The sequence below is a fragment of the Gossypium raimondii genome, chromosome 11 (assembly GCF_025698545.1).
Source record: "Gossypium raimondii isolate GPD5lz chromosome 11, ASM2569854v1, whole genome shotgun sequence".
Lineage (NCBI taxonomy): Eukaryota > Viridiplantae > Streptophyta > Magnoliopsida > Malvales > Malvaceae > Gossypium > Gossypium raimondii.
In genome coordinates this window covers 56,091,906-56,106,258 of record NC_068575.1, presented here as the reverse complement: position 1 = coordinate 56,106,258, position 14,353 = coordinate 56,091,906, and the positions used below count along the sequence as shown (strand labels likewise).

The 14,353-nt window shown below is 31.4% G+C and overlaps 1 protein-coding gene across 1 annotated transcript; it reads right to left on the bottom strand.

The window, feature by feature from the left end:
- Window positions 1-5,469: 5,469 nt before the first annotated feature.
- Window positions 5,470-6,249, bottom strand: LOC105802660 (BON1-associated protein 2). The gene has a single exon (XM_012634437.2). The coding sequence runs from the start codon at window positions 6,137-6,139 to the stop codon at window positions 5,612-5,614; it is 528 nt and encodes a 175-aa protein (XP_012489891.1). The 5' UTR covers window positions 6,140-6,249; the 3' UTR covers window positions 5,470-5,611.
- Between the last annotated feature and the right edge of the window lie 8,104 nt (window positions 6,250-14,353).

The following is a 14,353-nucleotide window of genomic DNA, read 5'->3' as shown; positions in this document are numbered from 1 at the left end:
TAAGCATTTAATGCTTAGTAAGTTCGTATAACGGGAATTAACTTACCATTCATTTACATTAAAAGTAAGTATACAAAATACATTCAACAATTTGGCCAATAGCCTAAACATATAACTTCATCAAACATGTTAGTCATGTATTACATATGTATATCAAGAAACATATATGAACTCATTAAATATCAAGCTTCCATATACATAGACTTTTCACATCTTGTGTTCATATATCAATTTCATGTAATTCAAGTATTTTTGGTCAATGGTTCACTTCAATTTCATGTGGTCTTATGTCAGAGCTTGGCCCGTTGAATCATTTGAAATATCGATGGATACATGGGTAGTATACTTGAAGTGTACAAATCTGTAGTCCGTCAATTCATATTCGGGAATGCTCATACAAGCACATAAACAGGAAGCTCTTTCAAGCCATATAATGGGAAGCTCCAATGAGCCATTAATAGGAAGCTCATACGAGTCAATATTGGGAAGGTTCAAGCGAGCCAATATCGGGAAGCTCCGAAGAGCCATTAATCTGGAAGCTCACAAAGAGCCTTTACTCGGGAAGCTCACGAAGAGCCATATATCGGGACGCTCATAAGAGCTATGGTGTGTCCATAACACATGTAGGATCACAACCAATCGGGATGCTCCGAAGAGCTATTAATGGGAAGCTCGCAAGAACCATATATTGGGGAGGTCATAAGAGCTAATAATGGGATGCTCTTTTGAGCTGTGGTGTGTCCGCAAAAGGACCACAGTCCATTTGGGAACCCTGTATCCATCGAATTCATTTATTCAAACGGGACTTAATACTTGTCATATATATTTGGATGTGTGTTCAATTTTCATACATGTCAATTACACAATTTAATTCACATACACAACATTCAATTCAAAAATATAAATATACAATTTAGTTACATGAACTTACCTCGACAATATTCGTGTATGCAAAATTTACTAATCCGACACCATTTCTTTTCCTCGATCTAACTCCGTATTTGGTCTATCCAGATCTATATGAATGAAGTAGCATCAATTTAATACAATTTACATTCATTTCAATCTAATTCACACCTTAGGCAAAATTACTATTTTGCCTTTATACGTTTAATTAATCTCGATTTCGTCCCTAGGCTCGGAAAATGAAATTCATGAAATTTAATCTTCATTCCAAGCCTAGAAATTTTCATATATAACATTAGAAACCCATGAATTCCATAAAATTTAGAATTTACCATAAAATGAACATCTTTTCAATTTAATCCCTAAATCATGTTTTCATCAAAATTATTTAATAAAATACTTTTAAATACTCATCAACATCTCAAATTCATCATCTAATAACTAAAATCATATGAACACATCAATGGTAACTTCCAAGATTTTCAATAAAATCAAAAACTAAGGTAAAGGTTAATTGGACCTAATTGTAACAATCACAAAAACATAAAAATTATAAGAAACGGGTAAGAATTGAACTTACAAGAAGCACAAATTGAAAAACCAGCCTAAAACCTCTTCAATGTCTATTTTAGAACTGAAAATGATTGTAACACCCCTTACCCGAGACCGTTGCCGGAGTCGAGCACGAGGCATTACCTGACTTAACTTACTAGTTCAGAGCATAAAAATTTGCTTTTAAAATTAATTCACTCACGCTTATTCAATATTTCCCTAAAAAGGAATCTCAAGACCCTAAATCATGCAATAAAAATGGTTCGGGTCCAAACCGGGAACATTAAAAATTTTCCGAATACTTAATCAAATTAAAACAATTTATTTCACTATTCACAATAAAACTATCCACCTGCGCAACAGTCACTAATTTAATTATAAATCGAGTTACGAAACTCAAAATTTAGACCCGTAAATTTTCCCTAAAACTAGACTCATATATCTTCTTACCATAAAATTTTCAGAATTTTTGGTTTAGCCAATTAGTACAGTTTATTCTTTAAATTTCCCCTATTTCACAGTTCGACAACTCTGATCCCTCTTCACTAAAAATTAATTATCTCAATGTACAGAATTTGGATAACATTATCATTTGTTTCTATTGAAAATAGACTCACTAAGGAATCTAAAATATAAATTATAACTCCAAATTATTTTTGTACAATTTTAATGATTTTATAAAGTCAGAACAGGGGATTTCAAAAGCTATTCTGATCCTGTCTCACTAAAATTCAAATATCTAAAATATGCAACTCTTTTGCTTACTCTATTTCTTTCATATGAAAATAGACTCATTCAAATTTAATTCTATATCTTATTCACTCTCTAATTAAATTTCCACCATTTTTGGTGATTTTTCAAAATCACGTCAATGATGCTGTTCAAAAACTGTTCCATTGCAAATTTTTACTCTTTTATGATTTCTTTGTATTAACTATCATTTAAGCATACACAACACAAATCACGTTCTTATATAACCAATTCAATAGTTAATTCATTATCGAAAATTTACTTGCTACTCCTTAGTCATATCATAAGAATACACACAAAACGACCTAGTCCCAATACATGCCATAAAAATCAAAAAGTTGTTTAACAAAATCTACCGGAGTAAATCTGGATAGTGTGATCGTTGATGTAGATCCGATCCTCCGAACATATATATATATCAATCTACAAGAAACAATAAACACACACAAGTAAGCTTGCAGAAAGCTTAGTAAGTTCATAGGCTCATAATAAAATCTTACCAAAATTTCACTAACAATATTAATAAACAAATAAAAATTCAATATTTCCTGCCAACCACAATCTCAAACAATGAATTTACTAAATCGAACTCAATATCAGATGTCAACTTATATCCCAACATTTAGCTTCAATTGCATTTTTAAATACTTTTCAAATTAAAGATCGTCTTACGGATTTGAGTACATCGTTTGTCCGATACCACGATTTGCTTGAATCTTTTACAATGCTATAACTCAGTATGGTTTCCTTCACTGAAATACCATACCTACTTTTCACAACTCAGTATGGTTTTCTTCACTGAAACACCATATCTACTTTTCACAACTCAATATGGTTTTCTTCACTGAAACACCATACCTACTTTTCACAATTTGCCATGGATTCACCATGGACTTATTCGTCAATTCATCAATGATTACCGAACGTATGTACTCAATCCTGCATATCCCTTAATTTGAACTAACAATCTCATTTTTTTTCTTATTTTTACCATAATCATAATTCAACAACAATATACGAATTGATACAATATATCATTCCCACATTAACAATTAATCATAAAAGTTCAGCCGTATGAACTTACCTGGGCCAATTTATAAGAGTTGTAAAAGTTCAGGGACTAGTTTGATATTTTCTCTTTTCCTCGTTTATTTTCGAATTCCCGATCTATAATATAAATTTTTCCATTCATTAGCATATAATTCAATACTAATTCACTTCGCAATTTATGCCCTTCAATTTTCAAAATTACACTTTTACCCCAGAATTTACAATTTTTACAATTTAGTCCCTACTCAATTAACACTTTAATTGAACAAATTTTTCCTCCAATAACACTTTATCTAATCACTTTATACTACTATACAGCCTTTGATATTCAGAATTTAAGTACAAAACCCCAATTCCTAACTTTTTCACAATTAGGTCCTAAAAATCATTTTCTACTAAAATCACTTAATAAAATCATAATATAATGAAATTAAAACTTAAAATCTATAATAATTCATCATAAAATTCCAAAATTATTCATGGTAACTTAAAAATCACCCATGGAATCAAAAACTAATGAATTCAATAGTTGGACCTAGTTGTAAAAGTCACAAAACATAAAAATTTCAAAGAAAAAGAATTTAAATCACATGGTATAAAAATATGAGAAAATAGCTTGTTTCAGACCTCCTATGGCATTTTTGCTGATAAATTATGAAGAAATCTCTAGATTTTCACTTTTGTCTTTGTTTTATATATTTAATTTCTGAAGTTTCCAATTTTGCCCTTGTTTCTCCTTACTTTCTTGTTGATTTTTCTTGCCCAACCGTCCAACCCATATAATTTGGGCCTAATTGCCTTTTAAATCCCTCCTTATTGGTCACTTAATCTATTTAATCACAATTTAACAAATTTTGCATTATTTTCAATTTAGTCCTTTTTAATTAATTGACTATCCAAACGTTAAAATTTTCTAACAAAATTTTTATACTAACTTAATGACACTCCATAAATATTTATAAAAATATTTATGGCTCGGCTTATGAATTTGAGGTCTCGATACCTCGTTTTAGACCAATTTACCTATTAAATTCTTTTTAAATCACAAAATTCACAAATTCAAAATTTTTTTCTAAATTCACACTTGACCCATAATTATTAATTTATTAAATTTTAAAACTCACTGGTCGGATTTAGTGATCTCGAATCACTATTTTCGACACCACTAAAAATTAGGCTATTACAATGATGATGAAAATGTCTAGAATCCTTTAAATTTCCATTTGTTTCATTAAATTTGGCAAAATTTACAATTTTGCCCTTATTTCACATCATTTTGTCATTTTTCTAAGCTTATGCCTCCTCAGCCATTTACTTAAGTAATATTTATGCCTAAAGTCCTTCTTCATTTACTATTTAAACTATTTAATAACTATTTCTTTTAATTAACAAGTTTTGCAACTTTTTCAATCTAGTCCTTTTTAACAAATTAGATATGTAATTGGTGAAATTTCTTAACGAAACTTTCATACGACATTCCTATCATACCATAGACTATAAAATAATATTAAAATATTTTTTTTGACCTTAAATTTGTGGTCCCGAAACTACTATTCCGACTCCACTCAAAACGGACTGTTACATAAAGGTTGTCCTAATTGTGTTAGACTGAAATTTCAAAATTAAAAAAAAAAAGTATAACAATTAAGAATGATCAAATTAAAAAATATAAATTAAGTCTACAATTTTATGCATAATATAAGACTAATAGTAAAATTAAAAAATCAAAAAGTAAATAAACAAAATTCATCTAATTAAAATATAAAAATTAAATACAGACCAAACGTAATCAAATTAATGCACACTGACCTGGGCCAGTGGATTGGCGATGGACCATGCATTCATGAACGGTAAATATTGGTCTCATTCGATTAATATATATTTAATGAAAATTTCCTGATTAATTATTCAAAAAAATAGTAAATAATGGGCTAAGCTAACTTGGCTGTAAGAATACAAATTAAAGGCTGAAATATTGGGGGAAGTTTCCCAGCATTGACCATCTAAGATGTAGAAGCTATCAAGACCCGCTCCGGCAGATGCCATGCTATGCAACCCTTTTTCACTTGAAATTGCTACGACGCTTTCGAGATAGGAAAGAGACCTTGTCCTCTTTCCTGTATCTGTTTCACTTTCTGGATCAAATTAAATCATATACTTCCACTTCCACATAGCCGTTGTATGTGCATAATTCCTTATATTACATTAAGGTTATTTTGAATCGGCAGTGCTAGTTAGTATAAAAATGGCAATAACGATGAAATTAGATACTACAGTCAAAAATAAAAAGAAAACTAAACGCGCGGAAGTAAAACCTATTGACTGTGTTTTATACAACTGAATAAAGATTGCTTCATCTAAAGAAAGAAGTAGATGGATAGCCACTACAAATGGGAATCCCAGTAACAACTCCAAAATCATTTAGTCCGTTGATGGGGATCCCAAGCCCAGACGCTACAGCCTGGGAAGAACAAGCTTGTAAGGGTTCTTTTAGTCTTATAGAAACGTTAAGGATTCCGTTCTTGAGTCCCTTTGGATCTCTTAATCGGTAACTCAAGAACTGTAAGCAAGTCTCGGGAGAATATCCTCCGATAAAATCCGTCACCGGTATTCTTACAAGTCCGACGGTTTTATCCCTACCACCTGAGGACTTGCATTTGACTTGGAGGGTGACGAAGCGTGTGTGCATGGGCATGTCCATCACTAGTTTATCGTTCCACGAAGGAGAGCTCCCTCCTTTTCCGTTCATCTTCGTCGTCTTAGAGTTAAAACTGTCGGTCTGGACGACGACGAAAGCGTTCTTTTTAACCGATTTGTTATGGATTCTTAGATCTTCTGCTGACAAAATTGTGATCTCCAGAGTGCGAGATTTTGTCTCCATTGTAACAATTAATGAAGAAGAAGTGGAATAGAAATAAGCGAAGATTATTAAGAAGAATGAAAGGAGGTTTAGGATTTTTGATGAAATTCAATATGAGAGAGTTGAAGGGGAGGGAGGGTTTATATTATATAATATAAGGAAGAGGTAGTGGTTGAAAGGAAGTTGGTGAGAAAGGCGGCGGAAAGAGAGGTGCTGCTTCACTGTTGACTATAGACTTTAAAATTTAGACCGAGCTAGAAGTCATAATTGGCTATAATAAGAAGCGCGTGTGTGGTACGAAATTGGTGATCTATTTTTGCAAATGCCAACGAAAGAACCTGGAAGCATGAATGTAAAGGGTTAAATTAAAAAGATAAAAGATGAACAAAGGAATCAAACACAGAAGATCCGGAGGAACAAATGTTTAAACGGGTTACATCATCTAAACCAAACGTTGAATGATAAAATCAATTACGCTTAGTTTGGACTTTCGTGGTGGTAAGATTAACTATTGTAGTAGTAGATTGTATATTGTAGTGGTGAACGTGTGTTTGGATTCAAACGCAGTTGTAGCGATGAGATAAAAATAAAAAATGACCATTATAGACATTAGTTTACAATGTATTTATAATAAAATAAATAATTAAATTTATATTAATATTAAATAATATAACATAAAATAAAATTGTATTTTTTATAAAATGATAATTAAAATATTAAAATCATATGCAATAAAATTTAAATATTTTTAAATTATATTCATAATAAATAATAAAATACATTTAAATTATTTTATATTAAATAATAATTAAAATTATATATTTATGACAATAAATTTATATATTTATTAAATTGTTATATAAAAATTATATAATAATATCTAATAATATTTTACTTTCTATAAAACTCAAAAAAAAAAAAAAACAAAGAACAAGAGTAATAAAGAAATCGACCTCAGCTTTTTCTCCACTGGAACCTATGGCTCCAATGAAAATTGAGAGCAACAGTGTGGTGAGAGTGCTCAATTGCACCGCATCTCAGATCTTTCAAACAAGAAACCAGTGCAACGAAAAGGAATATTCACCCAATATTCTATCTCACCATGGTAAAATCCAACCCAAATGAAGCCTTAGACTGGGTTTGGATGGACGATTGGGTGCGATGCGGTGCGTTTAACTTATTTTTTATCTCACGCTAAAATATCGCTATAGCATCTAATCTCATTGCCACTGTTATTTTTACACTAATTGCAAATAAACGAACTGCCCTTCTAAACTCACCCTTATAGACATTAATTTTTCAAGTTAATTGTACTAGAGATCCTTAAATTATGATTTTTATTTTAAATTAGTCCCTAAATTTCAAAATATTTTAGACACATCGTTAAATTATCAATGTTATATTAATCATGTCTTATTATTATTAAAATCATTAAATGGTAGGCTAAATTTTATATGACTAAATTTAAAATGATTTAAAAAATAAAACATTGTCACATAAACTTTAAAAATAAAAATTAAAAATAAAATAAATCTTAAAACAAAATTAAAGAATAAACATTAAAGCTTTTATTAAAGTTCTAAAACATCAAAACTAAAATTTTAAAATATACACTTTTATAACATTCATTTTTCTTATAATTTTTATTTTAAATTGTCACATAAGATTTGATACATCATTTAACAATGAAATTAACAATTTTATAATAAAAGATCTAATTAATATAACTTCAATAATTTAAAACTGTAATTAGAATAATTTAAAATTTAAAGATTAATTTAGACATAGTTTAAAATTTTTTGATGCAATTAACTTCAAATTAAACATTACTAAAGTTAATAAATAAATTTAAAACAACAAAAATTAAACTCTATTAATAAAATGTTGATCCGACAATTGATTTACAGGAATAGCTACTTACATCAACCCGCGTCGTTAGCGGCTATTAGTGCTTTATGTATTTGTGATGGAACTGGACCAAACTAAATCTGTTAATTATTTATTGGCCAATAAATTTGATAAAATAAATGCCTGTGGAGGGCGGAGGCGCAGGTCAAAACTGGTGGTCGGAACTTATAAAAACAAGAACGTATCTGTTCGAAGTGCAAGTAATAAAAAATGTTTGAAAATGATGGGGGCTTTTCATTAGTATTTTGCTGCACTTCTAAGTCTATTGGTTTTTTTCATTTCTCCAGCGATTTTGCCAGGAAGTTTCGGAGTAGAAATTTACGTCAACTAATCGGTCAACCATAATCACGTTGCAAAAAGGATGGATTTTACCTGAACATATTGCAGACTCGACCAAAGTTGTCCCTAAAGCCGTGGGATTCAAAAATTTGGAATTGAAATTGTTTATATTTGGAGACTACTAAGCAAAGAAAAAATAATAACGATTTGAAGGGAAATCTAATTTTGATTGCATCAGTGTTGTTGTTGTGGGTTCGGAACTCTTGGAAGGCTCCTTGTATCTATAGAAATATATATTATCCACTCCCTGGCTAGGAGGTGTTTCATCTCTCAGATTCCGAGATTAGCCAATGAAGATACAGATAAGTTGGTCAAGTCTGAGATTGTTACAACTCATAACTTGCTTTCGGTTTATTTAATTGAGATTTGTGTCGAGTTGCATCCCTGCTGCTGGTGTTTTAATGCTGACAAATTTTAGTTTAAGTTGAGACTTGGATTCGGTCCATTCCAAGGGATATCCTGGTGGAAATTGATTGGCTTGGCTTGCAATGACGGGTTCTCACATTTAGCCCCCTGGATTGGGTTATTGATTCTGGTGATTTGGCATGGTGGTTATCAAAATTTGTTTTAGCTATGTTTTATGGTGGCTACTGTTTGTATCATGCTGTGTATTTGCTGCATTTGTTGTTGACGTATTCTGTATGTGTAGGGGCAGGTGACCATATTATCGTTTTGTTGAGTATTAGTGCATTTGTTGTTTTAGCTATCGTTTTAAGCAAAATCCCGTGAGGAAAGTGAATTAAGCTGCAATAGCGTCATCCTATACCAACAGGTGAATGGCATCGAGACAGCCCAATTCAAAATCTCGAGATCAATAGGTAAGGCCTTGGGGAACTCCATTGGCCAGCCTAGGAATGTAATGGAAAGAAACAAAATAAAATCCAACACAAAATCTACATGCCCCTCAAAGATTTGACCATACTCATATAAAGATAAGTCCAAAGGTCGATTATTAAACCTAGAAATAAGAGAGCATAACAGATGAAAACCATGATTTCTAATAAAGAGAAGGGCCTCAACAACCACTTGAGTTTCAGTAGAAAGAGTAAGGCATGAGGCACAACCAGCTCTAACCAGGCCTTTCGAGTTGCGTATAATCACTTCGCAAGCTACTTTTCTCCCGGTTGATCTCTAGGCAACATCCACATAAAGCTTGAACACATCTCCACTGGGTGCTTACCATTTCACAATAGAGGAGCGAATGGGGAGCAACAACGCATACAACAAATCTTGCACCCTGAAGTTCTTTTGCAACGTCTGTCCCTAATTAGTGCATCTCATGGAGCCATCGCCTTGACTTTGAGTAATCTCCATATTACGAGCATCTCAAAGCTACCAAAGCACCACCTAAAAGCTCATAAAGGCATATCTGTTTAGCTTCCTCATTGCATATTCCATCTAATTAATGGCCCTGCAAAAAGAAACACCGAGAATGTAACACCCCTAACCCGTATCCGTCGCCGGATTAAGGTTACGAAGCATTACCGAACAGAACATAACTCAAAACAGACATTCATTATATTTCATGCTTCGTAATTCAATCACAACAATACACATGTATTTAATATTTAATAAACAATATCACACGACTTATAAATCAAAACACATTCAAATAAATTATTAAACATATACTTCACTTAATCAATTAAAATTCAATCATGCTTTAACATTTAAAATACTTATGCTTAATAAGTATGGAATTCAAAATTTTCAATTACATTCTTGCTAGTCAAATACTAATGTATAAACAAACTTATTACATTTTAATCCATAAGAACATTTTATATCATTTATTTATGAAACATTATATTATTCACTTGATAACTTAATAACCAATATCTCACATAACTAAAACAATAAAAGTACATTCGGCAATAATAACTTTACTTAATGGTCTAGTACTTAACTTTAGATAACAACGTCATGTGTACATTATATTTAACCATTTATCGAATCATATCATACTCAACTTGTATAGTCATTAACCAAACCAACCCACATACATTTACTCATTCATCTCATGATCTATTCCAATAATACATTTTTCACTTTAAATTGTGGGTAATCTACAAAAATAGTCATTTTTGTTTGCCTCAGGTTACATTTTAGTCACTTATGTTTGAAATGTTACGTTTTAGTCACTTATGTTATTATTTTGTTACGAAGTGATCACTCTACCGTTAAATTCCGTTATCTCTCTAACAGTAATCCTATGAGTCCAACTAGATTTTAAGTGCCAATTTGGATTTCTAAATGGGATGAAAATAGATTTTAAATTAAAAAAATTAATTAATTAAAATTTTTAAACCTAAACCTTAACTGAAAAAACTGTTCATCTCCTCTTTTTAATTTTTTTTCGTCTATTTTTTTTTTAGGTTTTTTTTTTCATTTGACTGGAAAAACTATTATTAAGATCAAAATAGTTGAAATCAAATTGACTGCTTCATAAAGATAGATTCAATGGAGAGTTCAGATATGTCTTCTTTGCATTCCTCTGTCTCTTTTATTCAATATTGAAAAACAAAAGATTGAATTTTTATTGTTTAATGAAAACCCTAAATTAAAATTCTTGATATTTTCTTCGACTTTTTGAAATTGTTTGTGAACATGTATTTTATTTTGCGTCGGTAGACATCCCATAAAATGCAACCAGAAACATGTTTTCATGAACCTGTTTCATTCAAGCTAATTGTAAATTTTTTAGAAAAGGGTTGTTACTTTCACTGTTCTTGTTCCTAATCATTATATTTTCTAGTTTTTTCACAGTTCTTGAATAATTGGTTGCTCAATCAAATTTTTTTAATCTGAATCAATTTGTACGTTCACAATCTCTTTGTGGGTATTCCATTTTATTCTTTCTTACTGCTGATTTTGAGCTGAATTACCTTGCTATCTTTTTTTTTCTGGTCTTAGGTAAGTTTCGATTCAGAGCTAATTGGTTAGTAGCTTTTGTTTTCTTTAAATTATATTTCTATGTTATTAGTTTTTTCTGCTTAGTACTTGGATTATCTTCTTTCATTCGACTTGAAGTTGCTGATATATGAAAATACTTGGGTTGAATGCTGTTTTGGTGTTTAACTTATCTTTTTCATTTATTTACCCGCATATTTTTGCTTAATTAGTTGAATTGCAGTCCGTGGCATTGATGGTCTTGTAACTGGAATCACTTTTTCTATTGATTCTGTGCTATTCCAAATAAATCATTATATTTTCTAGTTTTTTCACAGACACCATCCTTGTTAAGCACAAAATTTAGAATTAGTTTTCAAACAAGATTATTCTCTTTGGATAAAATAGGAAGCATAACTCTTACCAGCAACTCCTTCATATGGTGTTTTGATACTCGATACTCCCTTGTCAACTATTACCAATGGTCGACAAACTCAACCTCCATCAGAAGAAATATACACGCACCTCTGATCAACAATTTCAAATATCAAGAATCAGTAAATATTTTAAAAAAAAAGCTCAAACGATGAAAACTACTAGTGATACCTGCACTCTAGTCCAATTTTTTAAAAAATCATAGAAAACAGATAGGAACACCACAATTTAAAAGGGATTAGATTAGACCATGAACACAGTGGGATTTAGCTTTAATATATGTGAGTTCATGAGTGCATATGCATGTATACATCATGTAACTATGTGGTGAAGCTGGCATTTGAAAAACAAATCATCTACAATTCTTTTTCTTCTCTATCTTAAAGCTAGTTTTTGAGCATATACCCCACAGCTTCTCTGTAAAGAATCCCATCGCATAATTACTGAGATAAACTGATTTATCTTCTACACTTTCTACTGTATAGTTTTTATTTATTCAATTTCCCATGATAGGCGAGGATTTAAACATCTATTCATATGCCATTTATTTTAAATTCCTGAACTTACCCACTAAAATATGAGTTTTGAAAATTATAAACTACACAGACATGAGACATACACATGGGTAACAACAATGCCATGTAATAGAAATGATATGGCAACCCAAATTTTAATACAAAAGCTTCTACCAGGGACGATATTAAAGCAAGAAAGAGATCAACCAGACTTGTTACACTGAAGATTCACAAAAGAACTTTCTTGAAGAGATGGAAAATAATTATGTTGCTGTCTCCCAAAACATAGACTTTAATTTTAACTCAGGTGTAGTTTGATGCAAATGTATATGTTCAGCTTTTCATTTTAACTCAGGTGTCAAGATGTGAATAATGATTACTGTTTTAATGTTCTAGATTATGTATTTTAATGTTGTCCAAATGTGAATATCGACTGCTGTCCGATTGTCCTAAAATGTTCATAAATTCATTACTGATGTTGTTTGAAATTGAACTGAAGTTGAGATAATGTTTTTTCAGGTTTGAGTTGTTGTGCAATTTTTTGATACTAATATAATGTTTTATTTTCTTTTTTTTTGGTTTAAGGTTTGAAGTTGAACAAAATACTTTAGGGGGAGATTTTGGAGGAGAAGCGTCTGACTCAGATGATAGTTCATATAAAGCTTATGAGTCAGGTACTTCTCATTCTGATTCTTTTGAGTCTGATGGTGATAGGGTAGATGAACTAAAGGTTGAACTAGTAAGTGAAATGATACAGAAGGAGTTAGACCACTTACTGGGTTCAAGTTTTTGGAGTTTAGAAGATGATTTTAATAGTAACTGTGATGATGATTTGAATAATGACGTGGATTATGATAAATATGGGAATAAAAAGTACCCTCTATTCAATCCTCAAACTGATATGAGGAACCCTATATTGATAAAGGGTTTGGTTTTCCCTAGTAGAGACATTTTAAAAGATGTAGTTAAACAATATGAGAGGATAAATAGGGTAGTAACCAAACTAACTAGGAATGACAAGCTTAGGGTGAAAACAGTCTGTGCACCTAGTTGTCCATAGACGTTATGGGCATCCAAGTTAAATCCCAAGGATCCAATGGATGAGAGTTGGCAAATTAAGACCTTAGTCAACCACCATAAGTGTAGCAAGGTAATGAAAAATAAGAATATTACTTCAAAGTGGATGGCTAGACATTATTTACACAAATTTCAAGTTGATCTCAATTATTCCTTAACATCCGTACAAAATGATATTAGGGTGGATTTTGGAACAATAGTGTCTCGGACTAAATGTATGAGGGCTAAGATTAGGGCTCTAAAACTAGTTCAAGGGAATCACAAAACCCAATATGCCAATATATATGATTATTTACTTGAGTTAAGGAGAAGCAACCCTAGTACAACAACCATCTGTAAATTAGACTATAGGCTATTTCAGAGGCTTTATATATGCCTTGAAGTATGCAAATCAGGTTGGTTAACTGGTTGTAGGAGAATTATAAGGTTAGATGGGTGTTGGCTGAAGGGATATTATGGTGGACATTTGTTTGCTGCTGTTGGGGTTGATGCCAATGATTGTATATATCCAGTGGCTTTTGTTGTAGTTGAGAGTGAAAACAAACAATCATGGTTTTGGTTCCTCGAGTTGTTACAGAGGGATTTGGAGATCGACAATTCCTACAACATATGCTTCATATCTGACAAACAAAAGGTACTATAAAGTCATAGTATAGGCTAAATTGTTTATATAAAAATGATTGCTTAGCATGTTGTTTGAATTGTTTTACAGGGTTTAATAGAAGCGATTTCTTTGTTGTTCCCTAATGCTGAAGCAAAAAATTGTGCCATACATCTTTACAACAATTTTAAAAATATGGAAGGATTTAGAGGCCAAGTTATGCGTCTTACTTACTAGAAAGCTGTTAAAGTAACTTTTCCAAGACAATTTGAAGAAGCAATTTATGAAATAAGGTCACTGTTAGAATCTGCTGAGGCTTGGCTGCGTGACAAGGATCCAAGAACTTGGTCAAGAGCCCACTTCTCAACCAGATGCAAATCTGATCTACTACTGAACAACAACAGTGAATGTTTCAACAATGTTAAAAATGGTTTTTTAAATCTGACTATTTATCACTTCATGTTGTATAAT